The 26,536-nt window shown below is 39.0% G+C and overlaps 1 protein-coding gene across 4 annotated transcripts in view; it reads right to left on the bottom strand.

Moving 5' to 3' along the window:
* Window positions 1–501: 501 nt before the first annotated feature.
* Window positions 502–26,536, bottom strand: part of GABRB3 (gamma-aminobutyric acid type A receptor subunit beta3) — a 117,891-nt gene continuing 91,856 nt past the window's right edge. For 3 of the 4 annotated variants that reach the window (XM_064646233.1, XM_064646235.1, XM_064646236.1), the window contains 3 exons: window positions 21,309–21,461; window positions 16,280–16,524; window positions 502–4,467 (listed from right to left, as the gene is read on the bottom strand). In XM_064646233.1, coding sequence (XP_064502303.1) covers window positions 4,117–4,467; window positions 16,280–16,524; window positions 21,309–21,461 — 749 coding nt within the window. In that variant the 3' untranslated portion in view covers window positions 502–4,116. Of the gene's footprint in view, window positions 4,468–4,885; window positions 5,578–16,279; window positions 16,525–21,308; window positions 21,462–26,536 lie in introns of those variants that run through there. The other variant, XM_064646234.1, reaches the window with a different exon arrangement.

The raw sequence follows: 26,536 nt of genomic DNA, 5'->3' as shown, positions 1-26,536 counted from the left end.
AAGTGTAATGAACACAATTAACAGTCCTGATACAATTAGCATACAGGAGAAAGTATCACGTTTGTTTTTTAAATATTTATTACTGATTACTGAAACAAATAAAAAAACACTGTCTTGTTTTGATATCAAAAACTCTTTTGCCTCCTGGGCAGAAGGAAACCAAGGACTTTTTCATATAAAGCACAGAACAAACTTTCTGCTCTTAACTGGCAATGTCCCAGCTTGAAGACAGATTGGTTAGCTATTAAGAATCTTGCTAAGTCAGGGGATGCAGTTTTTCCCTCTTCCTTGATCTACTGTGTAAAACATGAGGAAATATAATCATTTAATATTTAAAATATCTTCTGCTACATGTGTAGTAATAAGAAAATTCTTTCTTTTTTTTTCCTATAAAATGTGTAAGACTAACCATTACATGATATTTAGCATGTAATTAAATATTAAAATTTAGCTAAGCAGTCATTACATTCCCTCCATCCCCAGAAAAAAGAAGCGCAAAAATTCATTAAATCCTTTTTAATAAATTAATATTCATTCATCAATATTTTCATAAAGCATCTCTTCATCATTCCATTTTACTATTCTTTTTCTTTCACTGCTGAAGAATACCAAAAATACATAGATGTGCCTTAAGCAAAAAGGACTGGGTTTTAGCTTATCTTTACAATGATATGAAATTTCTACTGTTTATTGACCCTTTGGGCTATAACAGATGATAGTTCCACTTTTTTTTTTTTAAAGCCTTTTACAAACAAATGATGTGTAAATGTTATTTATAGTAGTGTTGAGTTACAAAGGAGTTAATTAGCTATGAAATACATAACTCTGGTGTGATTTGATTAAAATTACCATTTTTAGTCTTTAAGCCATTTATGGTTAAAATAATATGTTGCAGCTAGCACACAGGGATAAAAGCCAGAAAATGGGAGGTCAAGGCAAACACTGTTCTTAACACATGGGGGGTTGTGTGTGTGTGCATGTGTGTGTGTGTGTGTGCTTGTGTGTGTGTGTGTGTAAGAAGTCGTGCTGGGACTGAAGGAAGGGTATTGGCAAAAAAAGGCACAAAAATATGTGTGTAAGATGAAGTGCTAACCTTAAGTGAGATTTTCCTGGCTTTTTCAAGTCAAACCAAAGCTTGGATCTGTTCAAGGTTAAAGCTGTTTGTGTCCCATGGAACTCAGCTAGACCAATGAACGCAAAATCTTGTGAAAAAAACGAAACACGCGACTGCCCACTTTTTGCAACAAAAGACAAGGTGGGGAGTGCAGTCCCTGAAAGGGGCTGCAGTAACATCCTGCCCTCCACTTGTGTAAAGGGTAAGAGAGAGAGAGAGAGAGAGAGTCCTCAGAGACTCAGTTCTCTTGCCCATACAGGGTCCTGAAAAATCCACGTTGTCTCTTTGCTCTGGCCAAACAGTAATTTTCCATCTGCTTGGAAATTCTGGTTGAAGCCACTGGAGAACTGATTTCAGTGGGATTTGGAGTATACATTTCTATCACAACCAAAAAAAAAAATCACTTCTTATTGAAGATTTCTGCCTGACCACATGATTTCTTAAGGAGCTGGGGCTTGAATAAAAGAGTTGTCATTAAATCATGAGAGTAGGACCACTCTCTTCTTGAATCCCATTTTCAGGGTAGTTATTTAGGGCACTTACTGGAAGACTTGCTTGGAGATCATTTCAGTAGGGCAATTTTTCTAAAGGAAAGCCTACTATTTATAATTTTTATTAAAATTAGATGGTTTTTTTAAAATATATTTTGCTATTAAGATAAAAACTGGGGAACGTTTTTCAACAATTCTATCTAATATGTACTTTGGGACAGTGTTAATTGTTAGTTACTTTGATTAAAATGTTGACAATAATCCCTTCACAGTTTGAAGAGCTATTAGAGAGCTTACAATACATTATGGTTTACCAATGGGACTTAATACTGAGGAGCTTTTAAACACCAAGTTTTTCTGCTCCAGCTATACAGGTTCCTTTGAGGCTCTTCATACTGTATAGCTGTCTGCAGATATAGTGCTTAAAAACTGCAGTTCCAGTCACTTTGCACCACTGCCAAGGATGCAGCAGGACTGCGGCGCTGATCCTGCCTACACCGGCAGCTGGGGTTAAGATGACCACTTCCAGCTGGGGATCGCACGGCAGCTTCACTGCAAGGCAACTGTGTGGAGCCCAGTCATGCTCCCAGGTGGAACTGAAACACAGGCTTTGCAAACCAGGTTTATCTGTGCCGAATTTCAGTCCAGAGCAAAGTTTCACAGTTCAGCTGCAAATAGGGGTGGGAACAGTAATGGACTGTAATGGCAGCAACACAAGTATCATTGCTCTACTCACAGATAAATTAAGTACTAGTGAGAACACGGGTCATTACAGAGCCAAGGCAGCCTTTTGAGTTTCATCCCTTTTTGGTGTTTTTGCTAGATGTGCATCCACACATATTTTCTCCCACAGAAGTCTCTAACTATTATCCAAAGCTCTCTGTCAAAAGATCCCATCGATGTCCAGAGGAATTTCACACGAAGAGAACTGGCAGGGCTAAGCCTGTATTCTGTTCTTTTAGATCTATTTATGCTACTGTATTTCTTGTTATTTGAGAATGTACATGATAGAAACACTGTTTACAAAAAATATATCTTCTTTTCTTTAGAAAGGTTTAGTTCTGATAAATAACAGATTAAGTTTACAGATCTGAAATTGGCATACCTTGACAACTACAATCTACTAGACTGACAAAAGTTGGAATCCCTGTGAGGGAACAAATTGGGATGAAAACCAGAGGGGTCACATTTACATGAATGATATGTTAGAACATAGTTAATGCTGAAAAAAACACATACTCCTGTGATCTGTGATGGCAGCACACTACCTTGGTAAGTGTAGGTGTATATACTTTCAGTATATAAATAAAATATGAAAGTGCTCCATTACTGAATCAAAGTATTGGAAGTGCTCTATTTGCTCAACTCTAGAGAATAAAAAGTTATTACATCACAGAAACAAAAATATGACATAACATGCGGTCACAATAGCAAGCACAGGGAAGAAAAATATTGACAAAATATACTTATATGCATATTATGCAAATATATTTTACATTAACATACAATGTTATAAGAATGTTAAATATGAATGCATGTTTAAAAAAGGCTACAGCTAGATGATTTCATGTTGAAATAAATAACCTGAGACATCTTCTACCCTTTCACTGGAATAACAATCTTTAAATCTATAGCAGATGTAGAACACATTGACAGTAGTTGAATTCTCAGCTAAATAATACTAAAAATGTGCTGTTCTCTTTCAAAATGACATGGCAGCTGGAACGAGTCCAAGGGAAGGAAAATGTGCTGTACATTTACAGTACTTACAGAAGATTCATTTCACTGTTGATGGACACTTAAGATGCTTGTTTGAAACATTATAAACCTGTATATGTCTCCAAAGACCTACAACACTCCCATGATCAGCTTGCTTACTGCAGAAGAGAAAGCCAGAGATCATTAAAAATGATGCTCATTCAGAACTGGGAAAAAATGCATTATGATATATATGAACCCAAGAAATTTTAACAAAGAAAAATAAATCTGGCTTGATGAAATAGTTGATGGATCTGAAATATAAATAACTTATTTTAAACTTACCAGTGTAACTACTGCTTTATGATTGGTGTGTGTGGCAGCATTTACAAATGATGTTACTAAATACTGACTTTATACATGATTACAGCTGTTTGAAAATTTCTATGACAATCAAAGTTTTGTGGTGATAATATACAACACTTTCTCAAGGCTTGTTGCTTTGACAACACCTGCCTTTTGATTTAAAAAGTTCCTCTGAAGTGCATTCTATGTTGAAGTGTCCATAATCTCAGAATGAATGTGTTCATGTGTGTGTGCATACATATAATTTTGCTTTGCAGCATGTGCTTTAAAGTACACACAATTCTTTGCTACATGTATTCACACATACATGAGTATGGTCTACATAGTAAAAGTTCATATATATATTTTTTTATATATAAATATATATATATAAATATATATATAAACTCTGCAGGCAAGTAGTATTTCACTTGTTATAACTGAAGTCCTTTAAAAAAACTCAGTCATTCAGTTAACATAGTATAGCCAGTAAATTAAGTTGAAAAGAGAAAATGTGAATGGAAACACCATTCTTGACCATCTGTCAATGGCATTTACATCTGTTAGATCGGGGATTTTTATTTTCAGTTGCGAAGACCTTCTTCGTAAATGGCCCCTCCTGCTATGAGAGCCTGTTCTTTCTGAAGAACGCCTTCCAAAGCTTTCACGATGTGAGCTTTGTTTTCTGTACTGGATTCCTGAGTTGTCAAATGATATAGTTGAATTTCGGGCTTCCGTAACGCTGGTGGTGACCTCGTTGCTTGCCACCTCATTGTGAATTTCAAGCGATGTTAGCAGAATGTTTCCATGGGTGTCCACCTAGAGGGCAAAAATGGATAGATAAATTCTTTCAAAAGACTTGACATCAATCAGCAGAATGCATGTGTATGTAAACCTCCAAACCTATACATGTTTTAAAAAATAATGTGTGAATTTTAAGCATGTGATAATCTTAAAAAAAGTGGCACGACCCAGCTTCTTAAAATTAGGCAAGTACTTAAATACTTTTACAAACAGGGTTATCATCATACTACCAAACATACAGTACAAAAATGTAGTTGGCAAGCCCAACCATTTTCTTCTCCCTCTAAACCAGCCACATTTTAAAGGATGGTGTAGTTCAGTGAAACCTCTGTATTGGCGATATGGGGAGAGATTAAGGGATGGATCCTCTCTCTGCTACAGTAGGAAATTAAATTAAACTGGACAAGCTTTTTATTTTTCTATCTGGGGTCAAAAGCCAGGTAGAAATAAGTGCCTGGGAAGTTTGCTAAAATCAAAAAACCAGTTCTGATGCACTGAACTCTTTGCATTTTACAATCACAGAGCTTATTTACAACTTATCTCCTAAGTTTTTCCTTCCAAAGTCATTTGCACAATTTTTCAATCGTGGCAATGCTTAACTGTGGAGCTTTTCTGCCTGGGTGAGTGATCTTAAAAAGCAATGAACTTAGACATAGAAGAAAGCTGCTCAACTGAGGAAATAGGTGGCATTCTTCTCTTCCACCTCCATATCCCAGAGGCAGTAAGTACAGTAAGTACAGGTGAATTTTCAGAATTAAGAAGAAGGTTCTGATCATTTAGTCTTTACCAAACTCTGGGCCAGACTCTCCAGTCCTCCTGAGTAGCCAAAGAGGAGCAGCACAGAGTTGGGTACGGCTCCTTTGATTCATAAATACTTCCAGTTCCTGCGAGTGGCACTGATGAGAAGTTCCAAGCAATGCTGTCTTAGTATTCAGTAGCTTCAGTGGTGGGGCAGCACATTCCCTGTGCCCCACGCCCTGCATGCTGGAGGATGTGCAGACAATGCAGCTGATGCAGGAATCAGCTCCAACTTTTCTGTAAGTTTTGGGGCAAGGAAAATGATGGCTGAAGGTAAAAGAAAGGCTCCGTGCTGGGTACTTTCAGACCATTAACGCACGTGTGGTTCTGTTCAAGAGAATTTAGTTCTTCATGTCAGAAATAGATAGTGAATCATGGAATACAGGATAATTTCCAGTTTTACATATGCAATTTATTCATCCACAAGTCATCCTGCAATTAATACATTTTTCTAACCTGCCACATTACCTAGCTGTGTTAACTGTGTAGCAGTTGAACATTTCATCCTGGAAGCATCAAAGTGGTTGTAAAAACAGACTATTGTCAGGGCCTTTTGAAGTTTGCACACTCATCTGATACCATGTCCTTTGCAAGCTTTGTGTGATGCATTAAAAGTATGCAGTTACGTGTCTATCCATATGCATTTAACTTTTTTCAGTCTTGTTAAAATTCTGTGAAATGGATATTTCTTTCATCAGTTATTGATGCTTTGGCTTATTTCTTCTCAGGGAAGACATTTATGATAGTATATCAGTAATGCTTTGCCAAGCTGCTGGCAAATAGAAAAAAAATATAAAATGCTATGAATGATATACAAGCAAGTAGAAAAAAAAGCCTAAGGTGTCTAAAAAATCCTGCTGCTGTAGGCCATGGCATATTATGCTGATGAGTGCCTATAAAGAAAAATAAGTTACATGAACCAAAATACTTTGGTGGAGAAGCCTCAGTGTTGATTAAGAAGAATTTATTTTCTCCATGGCAGAAACCCTTTGGGTACAAAAGTAAGAGACTGAGGTATGTAGAAAGGAGTTCATGCTGTTGAGCAGGATCTGTAACCAGGGAATAATCAAAAGTGTAAAATATAGCCATGGATATCATCACTACTTATGGTGGTCTCTGAAAAAAAATTATTCAGTTTCCTCTGTTATTTTTTTCCACAAAGAGGACAAATTATGATCAGGATTTTTTTTTACACGATGCGTAAAATATCTCCACAACCTGTATTTTCCTCATGAAGCTTAAAACTAAATCTCTCACCTGGACCCCCATGGTGTCACATGTCATCTCCCTTCCCACCTCCTCCTAGGTTTTGAGAAATGTCCTTCAGCTTTCTAAAAATGCCATAGCAGAGACCGTTTTGCTCAGCTTCACCCTGAGAGCCCTGCTTTTCCCTTGCAGGTCTCTACTGCTTTTCCTTCCACTACCACATATGTCAACTGCTCTTTCCCTTAGGACTTCCTGATCTCTTCTGATTCTGTCTACTGCTACTTACACACAGGCATCAGCCCATCCATGGGTACTTTGTCCTACATCAAGCCTGGATTGTTGTGAGCTGTCAGCTGAAAGCTTGTATTATGGAGGGTACACTTACGTATTCAGGTATTAATTTCATTCCACTTACTTCCTTGCATTGCATAGCCTTCTTCACCTTATCTGCCAACTTTACATGCCACCCTAACATAGCTTCTGTCTTTTGATATGCCATTGATGCTGCCACTTTTCACTGCTTGTCACTGCATCTAGAAATCAACCCAAAAGGTGGTCAAGAAAGTGGCAATGTTTGTGCAAATTCTTTGTCTGAAGATACCATTACGTCCTATGAAGCTCCATGACAGCATATATTTTCTCAAAATTTCAAATGAAACATATTTGGAAACATACTTTTGAAATGCATCTCTTTGTAAATGGAGCAATGGGCTTGCATGTCAAATACAAGGAAGGAGCAGATGGAGAGAAGAAGAGGTCTGCAGAAAGTAAATCAAGCTCTGGTCCACAGATACTTTTGAGATTTATTCCCTCAAATTGATTCCTTCAGAGGTTTTGGATAAACCATCTAAGGCCTCAACAACATTAGAGCACTATATGCTAATACTTTGTGACAATCTTAAGGCGATGTCTTGAAGTATGAATACTTAATGCATGCAGCATGTTAAAAAGTATTTGCACATAAACATGAGTTCTGAATGATTTAAGCAACGATTTAAATTACTTTGAAATTAAACTACTTTGAAAGGTACACAAGCTCTCTCAACGAATAAAGAAGCAAACCAATAACGGCAGGGTATCCTGTGCAAGTCGACTCACGTTTGCCTGAATATACGGGGAAGGCAAAATCCTCTATGAGTGAACATGAGTGTTGCTCAGTGGCTCCAGGGAAAATGTTACCCCAGGTATATACATTAAGAAAAGCAGCTGAACGGATTACAGTCGGTCATGGCTACACATGAAAAACCAGGCCAATGTCTTTGATAAAACTTTAGTTTTACTCCTTAGAGTACAATTTTATCACCTGCCTCAAAAATATCACTGTGTACTGGAAATTCTCCCCAAAATGTTAACACAGGCTTTACTCTCAAACACTCTTATAAACTTGGGAAATGACATTGTGGATTTGGTCAATTTCCCCTCACTCCTTACCATCCTTCTTTAACCAAAATATTTCTCTTTTTTTGACTTCTCTGCCAACCTTGTGCTTCCATTCTTCTTGTAGCCTCCTTTCTGCCCACTGTAGCTCCACCTGAAGCCATTCCTTCCCATTTCCCCACTGTGGTCTCTTGCTGGTTCTCACATCTCCTCCCCAACATAAGCAAGGGCTGGTTGTTTCCATGGAGTGTTTCCCAGAGAGCTCATCAAAACAGATGAAAACAGCTGAGTACCAAATCATCAATTAATTCCCTGCTGAATCAGCATGGATATAAATATGCTAAAGTAGTGCCGTTATTTCAGATTCAATTTTAATCAAATGCCATCCCTCTCACCCCTGAACAACTACAGCTCCTGCACCAGGGTGAAGTGACTGAATCTCACATCATGCCATTTGGAGGCTAACAAGCAGATTCACTTTTGAACGTTCACTATTTCTGAACTATACATACTACAGTACAAACGAAAAATTTGAAGAGTCCAGCACTCTAATGTCATTACATAAAAATGACCATAACCCACCTAACTGAAGCCAGAAAGAGAAGAATTTAGATAACATTCACAACGAACCAGGTCCTTGCCCTTGGAGGAACATCACATCACCAACTGGATTGCATGTTATAGGTCCAAAACTTTAACGCCCTTTAACATCTGGAAAGTCCTGAATTCTTAATTCTACCCAAGATCCAGGCTCATTTAGATGTTAGGTATTCTGTTTTTAAGAAATAAAATACAATAGCTGCTACTGAATACCTTTCACCAGTCAAGATGCTTGGAAAACTTCAGCTTTAATACCAATTTAATACCAATTTGAACACACTTCACTAGGGTCAGGAAACTACAGTAAGGCTTGATTTATTATTAAGTAGTGTCTGCATTGTTTCATGTTCATTTAGTTTTCTGTTTAATATTCCATAAATTTTAAGGAGCATGTTGCAATAAAATCTCTTTTTCCTCGGAAGTCTTTCACTCTACTACACAAAAAGAAGAAGAGGAAACGTTGTGCTCCAACCCCATAGGTATGTTAAGTAGTTCATCAATCTCAAATTTTTAAATATCATGTAAACACTTCCCATCATGTGCAATATAAGTGCAAATAACATCATGAAAAGCTGTTTCTGTAGTTAGTCTTGAAGTATTTTACATCAAGATTGGTATTCAAGTACATACAGAATCACAGAATATTCTGAGTTAGAAGGCACCCACAAGTATCATCAAAGTCACACTCCTGGCACTGCACAAAACAGCCCCAAGTGTGCCTGAGAGCACTGTCCAAACACTTCTTGAACTCAGACAGGCTTGGTGCTGTGACCACTTCCCTGGGGAGCCTGTTCCAGTGCCCAACTACCCCTTGGGTGAAAAACCTTTTCCTAACTTAAACCTCCCTTGCCACAGCTTCAAGTCACTACCTTGGATCCTGGCACTGGTCAAGAGAGAGAACAGATCAGTGCCTGCCCCTCTGTTTCCCCTCAAGAGGAAGTTGTAGACCATGATGAGGTCTCCCCTCAGACTCCTCTTCTCCAGGCTGAAAAGACCAAGTGACCTCAGCTGCTTCCCCTCAAGGTCCTTTGTAGTCTTCTCCGCCTTGGAGGGAGTCAATTTTGTATCCTCCCAATTTTGTATCCTCCCAATTTTGTATCATCTGCAAACATAGTATCCCTTCCAGTCCGGTGTCCAAGAGCACTAGTCTGCAGATGGAGCCCTGCAGAACCCCACTAGTGACTGGTCCCCAGCCTGAAAGCAACCCCATTCACCCCTTTGTTCCCAATCTGTGAGCCAATTGCTCACTCATTGCATGATGTGTTTATCCAGCTGAATGATCGACATTTTGTCCAGAAGGATACTGTGAGAGCTGGTATCAAAAGCCTGACTGAAATCCAAAAGATTATATCAACTTGTTTTCCTTGATCATCATCCCACAAAATAGATCTCCACTTGAGATTATAATAAAATGGAAATTATTTTTGGTATAAATTGTAATCTAGGCTCCAGCTACCTGATTCTCACCTGATTTGCTCTGGTGCAAGTGTCAGGGGTTTTGCAAGGGGTAAACTATGTGATAGCAGTTTTCATCGTCTTTACTTATGCATAAATGGGTTTCCAATATGTAGAAGAGTATGCAATCAGGCTGCAAGTGTTATCTGTGCTTAAAGCTAAATTCATTGACCATATTATGTCCTGGTTATTTTAAAAATAACTTAATACTGCAAGTAAAACAAAAATTATACTGCTCTCCTTGAGTCTAAAAATTGATACTTCTCGCACTACCATTTAAATATATTGATATTAATTAATTACCACCAAATAAATGATAATTATGTTCTATCAGCCTAATAGATGAGCCCAGGACACCCAGCAGAACTGGGTATAGAAATATCTTGAAAAACAAAGTATGAAGAAGAAAACTAACGAGGAACTTCCATATTATTATCATTGTGTACCAACTAATAATGAAGTTTGACAATTAACCTTGACGTATCAGAACAGAGGAAGAAAAGGAAATAAATGCATGGCCCTCCCTTGCCCTGTATTTTACATTGTCTGGACTCTTACAATCTCTGGGCTGTACTGTGAATTGCACACACAATCCTTCTTTTACTGTCTCTGGATTTGAACGATTCATACTTGTACTAAGTGCCTGCAAAACAAAATTAATACATGTATGATTCTCCCAGTGCACACTGAATGTCCCCATCATAAGCTACAGGATTGTTCCCACAACTTCTTCCCACAAGAACTGTGCTCATCACCCTTGACAGATATATTTCAAAATTTGGCACCTACTCATCACACTCATGTTTCAAAAATATCCCACTGCTCAAAACAGTAACGAAAAAAGTATCCAGGAAAGATGAAGATGCACAGGAGAATACTGCCAGCTTTGCTATTCTCATACTTCCCAATTTAAACTGAGTGATAATTCTGCCACAGCAGCCAAGATATTAATTTTCAGAAAAAAATCCCACCTATGAGAAGGGTTGCTACAATTAACAATTCTTTAAAAGTGCTAAGTAGATGTAAGTGCCCTGAGCCTCGATTCTCAGCAATGCCTGGCAGGAATCTGCTGCCTTGGCTGACAGTGGAGGTTTGAGCCAGGAATCTCCAGAGCTAAAAAAAACATGCAGACACTGCTTGATGAGAAGGCCCTTTTTATAAAGGGTTATACATTGTTTTTGTTTAATGGAAGCTCTTCCCACATGTCTAACAGCCACGGGGGGGGGGGGGTTGAAACTTGAATGAGCTTGTGTGATAGTTACCCTCCTGATTGATATTCTGGGGATGAAATTTTGGTCCCACCAAACTGAAAACGTAAATTGCCACAGCTTAAACTAAGAAGCATTATTTTTAGCAGGGGACTGGAACATATCACAACCTCTGTGGATTGGCCCAGAAGGAGCAATGTCCAAAACACATGCTCACCATCTGCTTATACCAGCAGCCTCTATCACAAGAGTGAAAAACAAGTGAGAATAGGATTGCCTTAGAGCTCTCTCACGCTGATTTAGTTGTAAATTAGGCTGTATCTGAGCCTTATTTAAAAGAAACAATTTATGTATCAAAACCGAAAGTTTTGAGAGCTAAAAATGAAGCCTGGATCTGCCAACACAGGTGAGAGAAACAGAACTGATTTGCAACAATGGTGATCAATTTTCAAGGGAAAACATTTTTAGAGGTCACCCTTTCTGACAGTTTCTCCACAATTTTAATTTCAGCATCAATATCATAGTCAGAAGAAATATTTTATGAAAAATCAAAATTCAGTTCTTCCTTTATCCTAGAGCTTACCCTCATATATGAAGTAGACTATCAAGGTTTTCAAATAACAGTTTTCAATCTCAAGCTGGTACATGTACGAACACTGGTTATATGCACAAAAAAAGCAGCATTCTATGTTTGTCTCCAGTAACTATGGTTTACTGGGATAAGCTGGAACAGTTCAGTGAGGAATACTATTTACAGTACATTATCTGAAATAAAATGTGATGCAAAAGCAGTCAAAAGAAGAGACGGCTAAGTGTGAAATTTTCTTTGTAGTCAGCTGCTGATCCACAGATGAGTCATTCACAAAGGCTCACTCATATTTCATCTCATCAGCAGCTCTGAATTCTCTGAAACCTTTTCCAGATATTCAGTTTAGACAGACGTACTTCAGTCATCATGCCACCTTCAGCAGTGCTACAACCAAGAATACAAGGTAGAATTTTCCTCTCCCCACTGCTTTTCTTTGTCAGCTCTGCAACATGAGGACACTGCTGTGCCATTTCCATGCTGCAGGAGCTCTTTCTTACACCTGGAGCTATTTGGCTTGTTGGCTTCAACACACGGACAGAGCTGGACAGCAAACCATAATGGGAGCAGTGAAGCCAACAGGCTGCTCAGCAGGAGCAGCTGGTGGAGCCCTCCTCAACACAGCAAGCCTTAGTGGTATGTATCAGGAATAATTCAGAGAGAACTACCTAAAAGTCTGGCCGTGGTGTGGCACATCCATAGCAGTAGCAGCAGCAACATGGGGGGTGGCTGTGCCAGTTTTGGCTTTTCAAATCTGTAACTTCTGATGCAGGACCATGCAAATGCATGCATTAGAAAGAAGAGTTACTGAGCATGAAGAGTGACTGCTTTGCAAAGGAATTATCAAATAAAACACAAACATACCCATATCTGTGGGTTTTGTGGTCTAGAACATTTTTGTTACTAAAATGCCCCTTCTCTACAGTGAAATAAGACTAGGAAAGCATGAAAAGCCCTTTTGCTACTATAAGAGGAGTGTTTATAACCAATGCAAAGCACTGTGAGGGCTTCTATGGGGAAATGAACTCCATCTCAGCCTGACACAATGCAAGAGACTGCTTCAGCAGCACTCCCAGTCTTGGGAACCATAAGAGCAAAGCTTAAACTCAGGGCCTGAGCACCAGAAAATATGTTGAGCTGCCTCTGCTCGGCTAGTGCTGCCTCCCAATACAAACAAGTGATTTCCACAGCACCATAGCCCCTCCTGACTCAGGCTAAACCTGACACAGCACAGAGTTGTCCTGTCACTACTCCCACAAGTTACAACATCTGATGTGGACAATAAATGGACTAATGTTTGTTTGTTTTTGTTTTCATTTGGTTTGATTTGGTTTATGTTTTACTTTGTTTTTCCAGTGCCCTGAGCTAGCACTCTAAATCAGTGACAGGGAGCTCAAGCACATGGTTCAAATACAAGTAAATTCAATTGCTAAAACAAAACAAAAACACAAATCAGTCCAAAATAGCAGTCAGAAATAAACTAATAATAATGCCTTCTTCCAGTTTTATATTTGAACCCCTTACAATCTTCTTTCCAGCAGAGCATACACTTTGACAGCCATGAAATAGTGGTGACAGCTGCAAAGAGGGCTGCCTGCTTTTAGGCATTCTCTCTTTCTTTAAAAATGTCACTCAGCCCGAAATCACATGAGATTTTCAGTATTTCCCAGGATTAGAACCCTTCCCTTTCTGAATGGAATTACACTCCATGGAAGCCTGAAGCCTCACCAAAATCACAAACTTGATAATTTCACAGAACTTGCACAAAGTAATCTTCATCCATGTCTCTGAGCCACTCTTACTGCGCAGTATGCTCTCCAGTCTGTGAGCCTCTCCCAGAACATCAGCACCCAACTCTAAAGCAAGAAGCAAGCAACTGTTATTTCCAACAGATTCAGTGATTTGCAAGAGCCACCAAAGGAGAGATTGGAAGTTAATCCCTCTTTACGGACCCTGAAGAGGTCTGAACCAAGGTTGTAGAGCTTTCAGATACTGTCTTCCATAGAAGTATGTTCAAAACTCTAGCATAACCATCTGTCCTGCTACATCCATGGATATCTGTACATCATGGTGTGTGGTGGGCATGATCCAGAAGCATGGAAACCATTTTCATTTTCCTGCTTCAGGACTCCAGTGTCTTGAAGCCCTGGCAAACTTTGTCTGAAGTAGATCTGCTAGATGCATTTTCCCTGAGATGCTCATACTGAAATCAGTGGGACCTCTTACCTGTTCTGACCAAATGCCTCTGCTTTGCATTTGCCAGTGTTTCTGAAATGCGAAATTCAAATCTGACATCCTACATCCACTGAATCTGCATGTTCTGTCTATGCTTTGTTTCAAAGATTTCTTTCTGTTTTTTCCTGTTGCATGCTGGCACTGCTTCTCTAAAGGCACTGAATCCAGTAACTGCAACAAAGCTGTGTTCACTTTACCAGCTGAGGCCTCGGGACAGAATGTTTTCTACACAGAATGGGACCATACCTCATTGTTTATCCTGTGTCATTTGAACAGTAAATATTCACAGTCAGTATGAGTACATATGGTTCTACAAAGCATACAGAGTTCCCTTTCGCAGCTGGGACTCCAAGGGACAAAGTAACACACTCTTCTTTCAACTCTGGTGTACTGAATTTGTATCCTTATTTCATAGAATCATAGAATCGCTTAGGTAGATAAAGACCCCTAAGGTCATCGAGTCCGATTGTTAACCCAGCACTGCCATGTTAACCACTAAACCATGTCCCCAAGTGCCACCTCCATACACCCTCTGAACACTTCCAGGGATGGTGATTCCACCACTTCCTGGGGCAGCCCATTCCAATGCTTGACTCCCGTTTCTGTGAATAAATGTTTCCTAGTATACAGTCTAATCCTCCCCGGTGCAACTTGAGGTCATTAGCTCTCATCCTGTCACTTGTCATGTTGGAGAAGAGACTGACCCCCACTGACTCCTACCACACTACAACCATGTCTCTAAGTGCCACATCCGTATGTCTTTAAGTATCTCCAGGGATGGTGATCCAATACTTCCCTGGGCAGCCTGTTTCAATATTTGACAACCGTTTCTGTGAAGAAATTTTTCATTCACGCACGGTTGATATTAAACCAGCAGAAAAATCAGAACAGTTCATGATATTGCTTAGCATGGTCCAGAAACAAAAGAAAAGGTTGTAAGTCAAAAGCAAGGCAAAAAAAAGGGTTGATATATGCTACGAGCAGATCCAGCATATAAAGTGCTATGAACTGGGTATGAAAAGCTATATTTTCATTAGTTAAGATTGTGATTACTTTGACAATACAGATGAATTGATCTCAAGATAGAAGAGCCATCAGACATAGGGTGATATTGGGCCCATTAACAAGTCTTGTACTGAATTATGTAAATCATTTAAATGGATGAGATTCACCAGATGGTTTCCACCAGGAGATCTGAACCTTAGTGCATACACCTGCATTACCTGCTTGCAGCTAAAATCTTTTCCATATCTTTCAAATCTGATATGCTTTTATTTCCCCATCTGTATTTTTTTATTATTATGACTACTTATTTTTCCAGGAAAGGGAGTTCATTCTTTCTGATATCTTAGTTCTAAGCAGTGCTGCCAATGTGATGAGAATTTGGTTTCATAATATAGTGGACAAAAATGTGTTTATTGCTTCGGAATTTTTTCACAGATATGAGTACCGATAATTAGGTGTAGTTCTGCATTAAATTTACTATAGCAGACAGAACCATTAGGGTGAAAAAATATAGCTTGAAATTACTTTTATGATACTGGTTTTGATAAAGAGGTAGTAGTTTAGTCCCTGTGAACTCTTCTAATTTATAGCTGATAGAAAAAACAGTCTTACTCAACAGAAATGAATAAAAAAGCCTCACTGGGAGTATTTTAGTCTAAAAAAAAATGTTCTATTCAAACTGACATGGCTTGTTAACATCATAACTATTAAATACCTTGAATTTTTCTTCCAGAGATAAAAAAAAAAGGTATTCACTGGATGAAGTAATACCCCAGGGCAAGGTAATAGGCTGGAGTGTAATCAGCACTGACCTTGCCAATACCATGCTTCAGAAATCAGTCTGAAGGTTTCTCTAGGACTTATACTTTTCTGTTGGTCTTAAATAGCAGCAGATGACAATGCTGCACACAACGTTCAACTATGCTGGCCAATTAATTATCATGGCAGAACTAATCCTTTATCTGTTCTCTCCCATGGTAAATGCATCTGCTCTAACTCAAGTGAGAAAAAGTGTGCTCAGATTTTGGATTCCCCTATGTAGGTACTTCAAATCACAGTCAGATTACACTTGATTTAGACAAATAAATGCCTTTGGAGACCTGAGCCTTTATTTTCAGGTTAGCTGCACTCCCACTGTCTTCTTACAGTTACTTGTCATACAGATCATACTCACTTCCATGTCTGTATACCTAAATGTATTCTTCTATGTTGGTTCTTGAAACTAAAAATGCCAACTTTTGTCCACAAAAAGAAAATGTGGTTGGGGATGTTTTTAAGGAGTCTGTTTGGTTTATTTCATGCCAACAGTCTTCATAATAAAAGAATAGAGACAATATATATAGATTAAGAAACCTACCCGGCTGCCTTCAAATCTTGAGCGATCATTGTTTGCCTTTGTTGTTTTTTCTGCAAGTTTCTTCTGCCTTTGAGGGCCTTTCCCAAAGAAAATATAGTTGACAAAGGCATATTCAAGTAAGGCCAAGAAGACAAACACAAAACAGCCCATGAGATACATGTCAATGGCTTTAACATATGGAATTTTAGGCAAAGTCTCTCGCAGGTGAGTGTTGATTGTTGTCATTGTCAGCACAGTTGTAATTCCTACACAAAGAAAAAAAGAGCACGTCTTACAACTCCAAGCATACCATGCTTCAATTTTACTTTCCTTCTTGACAAATATGCCTTGTCAGTGTGAAGAAGCTTAAACATTTGTGAAAGATATCCTGCAGGTAACATTACTGCAAATGAAAGCAAAATTAAAGCTTGATGCATTATTATTCTGTTACAATTATTTCCTTCATGTGATCAGGGGGAACAGCTAACATGGGGGTCTGGCACCCTTGCTGTGAGTTAAGGTAGCTTCACGGAAGCCAGTCTAGGTGTACTGGAAATCTCTTCCATGAAGCCAAACAGGAAGAGTGTTCATACAGATGGTGAAAGGCTTCTCCCACACAGATTTAAATTTCTAAGAGTTAAACAGTTGGTTGACCTTGGCTCTGTAAGGCCCCCCCTTTAGCAGATAGAGAGAAATAGGCACCTTTCTAGAGCAGTTTATCCCTTCTATTTTAGACATCTATTTCTGGAAGGAAAATATATAAGTGGAATTTGACGAGCAGTTTGGAGCAGTAGGCTAGTTACACAGAAAGAAGTGAGGTGAGCAGTGAGAGGCAGACAGGTATGTGCATTTGTGGAAAGAAAAAGAAATAACAGCAGCATTTTTATAGTGACCAACTGGACAGTAATAAAATATCCAGAACAATCTTTGAGGTTTTTCAAACCTCCAGTTATTTATCTAAGGATGCACATAGCACCTGAAAATATATTACAGAGCACTGTTTTGAAAATTTGGAAAGAAAAGCGAATTTATTGTCAGTCTGCCTGAATTCACAATAAACTGCAGGATCTGTATCTCTGCTGGAAATTTTATGGGAATCACAAATCACAGGTTGCTGAAAACACTGATTTGTGGAATAAGTCTACATTTCAAGGCAAGCCATTCTATTAGGTTCCCTCCATTACTATTTTCACTGATTCCATAATTATACCATCAGTTTGTAAGTAATCACTAAAATGCAGGCAGAACAAAAATAAAGGATGAAAGAAAATTGCTACCATATAATAAAGCACAGCTTCTTTTACCTGAAGAGACAGAAATAAAGACAATACAACTCAAAATCAAGCTGTCAGTGTAAACAGTGTCACTCCAGGGAACTGTAGTAGTACCCTACGAGATTCTGTAACATATATTTTGTATATTTAGTAGGTCAGCATCATGTGGTTTTCAGTGCTTTTCCTCTAAGCTGTGAAACAAGTGTGCGTTGATGTCAGATGTTTGTTGATCCAGAAGATTAAGCACAATGGACAGAAAGGTGGCTATCACTAACCAAAGGGAAATGTATTCCCTGGGAGATCCTGAAACCCTGCAGGCAAATGTCCTTCTGATGATCAATAATTTATTTTAAAGCACAGCATCCCTTATGATAAAAAAATAAGATAATCCTGTGATTACAGCCCTTCCCATAAGTGAGAAATCTAGAGATTATTTTTCTCCTCACTCAAAGGACTCCATTTAGGAACTTCTAAAGCTAACTAGCAAAAAGTTGAGAGTGCAGAATTGATAGGTTTGAACATTTCTCTTGACATTAGCCCTGTATCAGCATCTACCTGCAGTGTCCATAGCACACAGTCTCTGGAATGAGCTGACCTTTGCTCCATACCTCGGCTCCACTCTAGAGGCAACTATTTGGTTCAGAGTAGCAAGGGACTAGGGACAGGAGCAAAACATGGAAGTGCACAAACCAGAATCAGGTTCTTGCAGAGAATACAGGCTTCCTGTAGGGGTTGAGTAAAAGCTTGTCTCTGTGTCCCAAGAATTGCACAGGGAATGCTTCCTCTAACAAATACCTAGGCCAGCAGGTATACCTTCTCTGTAATGCACTTTTCAGAGCCAGCTACATACATCCAAAGGTGCTGTATTGCCTTTAATACGCTTCATATCAGCTTCAGACTTATAAGGGGGGCTATACAAACAACCTAGGATAAGACCCATGGTACTGAACTTTATTATACAAACATCACAGACATAATCATCAATGCACTAATTGTTTTTCAGAAGAAACCATTAGATGGATTTTCGTCCTCTCAAAAGGACTATCAATCAAAAATAGAACATTTGGTCTCCTGAGCTTGCCTTGTACTCTCTGACTTGTTCTAATAGTTGTCTTACAGTACTTGATGAACTTGTGCTACACAGAAATTGGCCACAGGAGACAGTCCTGTTCCTTAAACAAGGAAAAATCTTAGGAACCTATTATAGAAGGGCACGGAATGTCACCTGGTTTGGTAACTTCTGTCTAACCATCTGTTCTCTGCAGTTCTGGCCAGTATGTAAAATCTAGATGCTGACTGATGTGTTTGAAGTGCTCCCCTCACTTGGTCATAGTGTCTCCAGTGGAACTCTGGTATCCAGTTCATTTATGAATATATCAGAGATGTTTGGACTGTATGTCCCACTTCCTATTAAGCTACTACTTAGCTGCTGAACACACCCGACCTGCTGAGTGTGTCATGCCAGACTGTATCATGCCCATACGTGCCCAGCTAATCCACAGTATCTGCAGTAACTGCAGTTAACCTAAAATATCTTCAGCTACCCAAGTTCAGATGCTAGGATGTAATATGATGAAGCACAGAGATATAGCTGTCTACCCTGCCTGCTTTAGTCCGTGGCACCTTGGGAGGTATGGGGTACAGAAATGGGAAATCATATAGGCATGGGTAGGAGTCCAGGTTTGCTGTGGTACATTACAGGAAAAGAAGGGAACTAGGGAATATCTTCCTGGTTTAAGAAAATAAAAGAGTACTTCAGGAAGTTAGCACAGACTTAGTGACAAGCTCTGGGTAGGAAGAATGTGCTATTAGGAAGCATAGAATCTGGGACAACATGAGAGGCAGCAGTATTCATAAGGATTTATAGATCCATTTAATCTTCCTTAGCTATAGCTATGCTTGAGTATGCTTCTGTAAAAGATTAAGTATTTGCTGTGAGATATTGTCATAGAATCTGTTCTGGTTCTGGCCAGGACAGGGTTAATTTCTGCAGTAGCTAGGAGGGGGCATGGTTAGGACCAGAAGGTTATTCTATACCACTCACTGCTGGGGGGTGGGGGGAAGGGATTCTTTTTCCAGAAGGAAGGGCTCTCTCTGGGTTGAGGTGGGGTGGGATGGGTGCAGTTGGGTTGCGAGTTCCCCAGTGAGCATTTTTGCATGTGAATCAATCTCTCTTTGTACACTTTTGTTATTAATATTGTTGCTGTTATTAATTTTATTTTCTCATTGCTGTTTTTATCTCAACCCATGATCTTTGCCTTCCGTGCCTCCAGTTCTTCTCTCCAGCCATCCACAGCGAAGGAGGAGGCAGAAGTGAGCAGCATTGTGGTTTTCGTGGTAGCACTAAATTGGAGAATACCATTCCTAAACCATGACAGAATCACCAAATGGTTTGGCTTAGAAGGGACCTTAAAGACCACCTAATTCAAACCCTGCTGTCACAGGCAGGGACACCTTTCATTAGATCAGGTTGCTCAAACACACTTCCAACATGGCCTTGAACACTTCCACTACTTCTCTGGGCAACCTGTTCCAGTGCCTCACCACCCTCACAGTCAAGAATATCCTCCTAATTTAAATCTACTCTCTTTCAGCTTGAAGACATTCCCCCTTGTCCTATCACTACATGACCTGGTACAAAGACTCTCCCCAGCCCTCTTGTAGGCCCCCGTCACATACTGAAAGGTGCCATAAGGCCTCTCTGGAGCCTTCTGTTCTCCAAGCTAAACAAACCCAGCTCTCTTGACCTGCCTGGAGAGGTGCTCCAGTCCTTGATCATCTCTGTGTCCCTCTGGACTCACTTCAACAAGTCCACAACCATCGTATGCTGAGGATCCCAGAGTTTGATGCAGTACTCCAGGTAGGGTCTCATAAGAGTGGAGCAGAAGGACAGAATCACCTTCCTCAAACCTGCTGGTCACACTGCTTTTGATGCACCCAGGATACAAGTGGCTTTGGGGATTGCAAGTGCACATTGTAGGGTCATGTCAAGCTTCTCATCAACCAACACCACCAAGCCCTTCTCCTCAGGGCTGCTCTCAATCCATTCTCCCCCCAGCCTGTACTTGTGCTTGGGATTTCCTGACCCACATGCAGGACCATTGACTTTGCCTTGTTGAACTTCATGAGGGTCCACCCCTCAAGCTTGTCAAGGTCCCTCTGGAAAGCATGTCAACAGCACAATTTTCTAGTCACCTTCCCTTATTTAAAGGATCCTTTGATCTGAAAAGGTCTTGGACAGGGATCACCAACCTGTACCAAATCCATGTTTTTCTGTCATGAGATAAATGGCATTTTAGGCTTCATAAACACGCACTTAACCCACCATTTATTCTGAGGGTTAGCTGGAGTGTTATAGATGATGTGCCCCTGTGTGCTGAACTAGCAATGGTTCTTGAAGTCTGTTCCTGCCAGCGTCAGTTAAAAAACCCAGGACCTCAGGAGGAGGCTTGGAGCCATATTTGTCTTCCCACGCTGAGTTGGACTACAAGCCCACGCTCAAGTATGACTGTGGGGCTGGTCTCCTAGATGAAGGTACTGACAACAACATTAACTTTAATGAGAACAAGTCTAGGACCTGTCAAGAGATTTAGTGGTAGCTTCATTCTTGCATGCAGGGGAAAACTTATCACTTTTGAAGCAATACTGGATGACATGATTTTGACGTAAATTATTCTGGAATATCAAAACACTGACATCACACTGTAGTTTTTAACAACCTCTGAAGGCTACATTCAGTATGGCATTTTAATGTCCCACTCATTCTTAGCACATACCAAGGGCAACTCTTGCTGCTGATGCATCATAATTGATCCAGAATGACACCCATGATAAAATGGTAATCAGTATGGAGGGCATGTAGGTTTGAAGAATAAAGTATCCAATATTTCTCTTCAACCTGAAGCTCAGTGAGAGTCTTGGATAGGCACCTGAGAAAAGAGAGGGGAAAACAGCAATTTTTTATACTGAAGAAAAGACACTTGTGGATAGTTGCCTTCAGTTTCTGCAGAAACTAAAGCTTGCACGTTTTATGAGTTAATATGACATCTGCAGAACACTACAGAAAACACCTTCACTGTATTACTCATTGGCATTAAAAGAAGCTTTTCAGTGAATACAGTGATGTCCAAGTAATTTGTATTTGGGAAGAGACAGAATAAGTTACTTTGGATTACTGAACAGATGGGTGAGCACTGGTTAGTTTTTAAAAATGAATGTTTAGGTCTCCAAGTAAAATGCTTATCCAAGTACAGTTTTCTGTATAGCATTTATACTGAGAGGATTAGTAATGTGCATACTTTTTTATTTACAGTGAAGAGTTCGTGAGATGAGACTTCTTAAATACATTTGAACTATGAGAAACATGCTACATGTGGTGTTAAAAATAAATTGTAATGAATCCCAGTGAGGAAAAGACTTCAGACCAGATCCTCTAACATCCATGAGAGCCAGACAGAATTTTTCTTACAAAAATATTTCAAGCAAAAAAAAGTTGAATTTATATGTGTGTGTGTGTGTACATACAGGATTCATGGATTGTTACAAATGGAGCAAATAAATAATGAAAAAATAAGAGCCTCAATGTCAATGCTTCAAACAAAACATCTTATTACTTAACTTCAAGTTGGTGTACATCAAAATTGATGTTAATCTTACTGAATATATTTTATATATTTAGAAATCTCAAATGGTTAAAAAAAATTGTGATTTCTTTCACCCAATGCTAAGATGATTAAATCTGAGTACAGCTGTATAAGAAACAGGTAGTCATTCACACAACATTAGCTTCATGATTTCAGTGTTTGCACTACCAGTCTTAGCTATGATACTTCTAACAGCTCATCTAAAAGATCTAGTTAGTCAACATTCTAAAAAACATTTCAGCACATGTTGAGAACCCAACTAGATATTAGATCAGTTCCCACCCATTCTAATGCAAATTATGAGCAAGATATGAAAGATTACACCTACAGACAAATTAAAAATCACAAACTTCTCTTTAAATTATGTTTATATGCTTGCATATGAGCTTAAGAAATTGTAATTTGCCCATATACACAAGAATGATGGATTTCCTAAGAGAGAAAGAAGGAAAAGAAAATTGTAGATTTCTCTTCATCACATTCCTGATAGTTTGGTATACTTCGAGCCATGCTACAGAAAAAATGCTATACCGTTTCTAGGCAGCAGAAGCATCTAGGGACTATCAAACTTGTGCAAATACCCTTAACTGTTTTATCAAACAATCTCAGCACAACTATCACTGGGAAAAGAAATATCTGGTAGATGTATCTGATTGCTATGATTACTTCAATCAGTAATAATTTTTTCCAGGATGAAATTTCTTCTAGTGTCACCAAGAGAAGTATATTTGGTGGAGTCAGAAGAAGGTATTTCATCACAAAAATCAGACTAAGGTTTTCTGCTAAAGCAGTCAACACAATTTCCAGCAAAGAATAATTTATACTGCAGCTTGCTTAATATCTTCATTTTCCAATGAAAAATGTTTCATTTCAAAAAACAAGTTCTCTCATTCAAACCAGTCCTTCTATTTTTTGTTACCAGAGTTTAACTTTTTCATTGAGCTTCTTATGAAAAGGTTACCATGGCCTTGTGTCTGCAGACTATGTAAATAAAACAGGAGCATACCCTGCCATCATGAAATACATTAAAAATGCAGTAGACCTGATCACCTTCTTTCAATAAGAGTAGAGCACCAGAAAGAAATCTTCATAAAACTCTGTTGACAAAAATTATTTCATATAATACACCACTCACACAAAATCTCCCATAAAATACTGATTCTATGATTAAATAGTATGAACTGAATCACTGAATCATAGCATCTTTTTGGGTTGCTCGAGAGCCAAGGACCCTCGATGCACTGGGTAAATTCAGAGAAAGAAGAAATTTGCCATTGATAAAGCACAGAAAATGGTGTAGGTGAAAGAGGTGTGTGTCAACAGTGGAGAGAAGTAACGTGTCACGCATGTCAGTAATGTTCAGTAACAAAATCCCAAACTGAGAAACAGTATAATGGAGTGAACTTTGGACATTTACCTTGAATGCTTCACCTGTGACCATTATCCATTACCTCATGACCATCTCTGCTTAATTAGGTAAACTAGTGAGACCTGGCCTTAAAGGTGGATTCCACAGCTGGTCTCAAGGCCAGAGATGTCAACATAAAGATGTTTCAAGCACCAGGTTCTTTGTCCTGAAGCTAGAACCCTACGAACCATACCCAGGGCCAGGGCTGTCAGTGCTTTCTGTTCTCCTGCTCTAGAGTTGGACCTGACTGTAACAGAGAGATTCAGTTGTGAGTCTGACTGTGCACTGGTCCTTTTGAGGTGCCCTATGACATCTCAGACACCAGCAAGCAGTTGATGCATACGATATACTCCCTACATCTTTTTGATCAGCAGGTGGAGACTAAGAAGACTGCACTATGCCCTCTCAAATAGCAGTTGATTAAGCAACACACTGGAACTGCATACACATGAGCCTGGTATCTAAGCTCCAGTTCATTCAGTCAATCTACCAAAGGAAACCTAGAAAATTATCCATCTCCTCCTAAAATGGACTCCTATGGGTGTACTGAATTTGTCTCCACACTCCACCGCCTATATGGAAAAGATTCTGATCAACTAGGACACCTAGTTCAAATGTAGACAATGAAACTATATTCACGATAAGCCACAGCAAGATGAATCCAAGCCCTGCAAGTCTTAGGGTAGATTTTGATGATTTGAGGCTTCTGGGCAACCTAACTAAAAGTCTTGCTGGCATTACAGTTGCTTACTGGAGGTGACACATTGCTCAGTTTCACAGGGGTAAATGGAATGTCATCCTTTTTTGTGGTAATTTTACAAGCTTGAATTTTATTGGCAGGTCTGTATCTCAGAAAATTTTGAAATAATTTAGTCTTATAGAATCATATCATAGAATCATAGTTAGGGTTGAATGGGACCTTAAAGATCATGTAGCTCCAACAATTCCCTACATGGATCGGGAAGCTTTGTATAGTTCAGTTTGTATAGTATACTTTTATACTATAATGATCTTATAAAGTATAGTATAGTCTTTGTATAGTTCAGGTTGAAACTGAAGCACGAACTGGTAGCCTTGTTTTTTTTCATACTATGCACTGAGGGTTCTCCTTTAGGTAGCTCTCCCTGAGACTACAAAATTTGTATTACTTTCATCTGTATTGCTCTTATGTCTTCATAAATTATCTACTGGCCCTGCCTCCAGCCTGCCATCTCTGCTGCAGTATTTCACCTCCAGCAAAAAGGCCACAGCAATCTGTGGCAAAAAAAAGAATTAAAAGAAGGTCCATTCTTTATTTCCCCTACTTAATTCCACCTCTTTTCTGGATGGCTAAAGTTCAGGGAAAAGGATAGGTCCTAACCTTCATGGACTGTAAGTCCAGATCTTTATCTAAGAAGGACTCGTCTTGTAAAATTTATTTAATATAAGTTGATTTCTGAGTGAGCTCAACAATTACACTGTTACTTGCCTAATTATGCTTGGATAATGATTTAGCAATTAAGGCTCAGTACATTTAGAGATTAATTACCAGGAAATTCTGGTTGCTAACTTTCCATCAAAATTTGGGTTTCTTTATCTTGTTATCTTGTTTAGCCTTTTTATTCTTCCTCCCATCTTATATCACATGTTGATGTCTATAGGTTAATTTAAATACTATAGGAATAACAGAATTTGAATGGAAGTATTTAAATCTAACAGTACTGAGAATGCAGGCATGAAAATAAATACTTAAACAACAACTGAGCCCCAAATATTCCTCTTTCATATATTTGGGCACTTGGTAAAAAGAGATTACTTGTTACTGTTCCAATTTCATTAAAATCTAGCAAGCTGAAATATGTGGCTTCAAGGTTAAATTAGTCTCTTGCTGTTTTATCTAAGTATGAAACAAGATAACAGAGTTGGTCAGTTACAGAATTCTTATTTTAATATGTTCTTCTGGGAAGGTTCTTTGGCTAATTGGAAATGCACTTTACAGACTGATCTTTCAGAATACAGCAAATATTTAATTTTCAAATCTTTTAAGATTACCCTCCTCTTACCAACAAGTTGCTAATACGGCTTTGACTGCTACGTGACTTGAAGATTTTAGGTGGTGTTTTACATATCCCCATTCCTGCTTAATATCTTAGCATTTCTGGATAACAATCATTTAGGAAGCAGATTCAGCTCACAGGTTTAGCACTACATTTCAGGTGTTTAAATGCAAATATTTGCACATGGATGGAGCATAAGCTCTCAGTGCAAAACCATGGAGACTTAGACTTACAGCCAGCTGATTCTAAGGATGTGATTTGCCAGCTGATTCTAAGGATGTGATTTAATTGCCTATACAGAGATGCTTAATGTCATTGGAGATGTGATAGGCTAGAGAAGAGCAGAACATAATACTAGTCAAGTAATCAATACTGAATTACTTGATTGTGGACACAGGACACAAGGCTGTAAGACTCCAGAACAGCAGCCTAACTGCTAACCAGGATGCTCTACAGCTTCCCCAGAAGCAACAGTGTAATGGTTTGGTCTAGGGCTTCTCTGGCAACCAGCTCAAAACCAAGGAAGTACCTATGTCCCAGTATTCCATCCTATTTTTTACGTAAGCAAACATATAAATAAGAAGAGGAGAGGAGGTTCTTTCTTCTTCTCTTCCAGCGTACTTGGAGAGAGCAGCTCTCCCTGCGGGTCCTCCAGCCGTGGGGGTGTGGGCCTGTGGTTTGTCGAGAGGCCACAGCCTTCTACCTGAGTTCAAGAGGTAGACTGCAGTGACTGTGGACTGAGACATTTCTGCTTTTCTCAAGGAAAGCACTGAGATTTCGTTTGCTAGCTCTTATTGACTGTGTATATCTGGTTTTTTTTTCCTTTTTCTTCTTTTTGGGGGTGTTTGGGGTTCTCTTTTATACGTATATAATATTGTAACTGTATATAAATGTAATATACGTAAAAAAAAATATAT

This window comes from Pseudopipra pipra, chromosome 2 (genome assembly GCF_036250125.1).
Source record: "Pseudopipra pipra isolate bDixPip1 chromosome 2, bDixPip1.hap1, whole genome shotgun sequence".
NCBI classification, from domain to species: Eukaryota; Metazoa; Chordata; class Aves; order Passeriformes; family Pipridae; genus Pseudopipra; species Pseudopipra pipra.
Note: the sequence above shows the minus strand (reverse complement) of the source record. Positions and strands in the feature narration are given on the sequence as shown.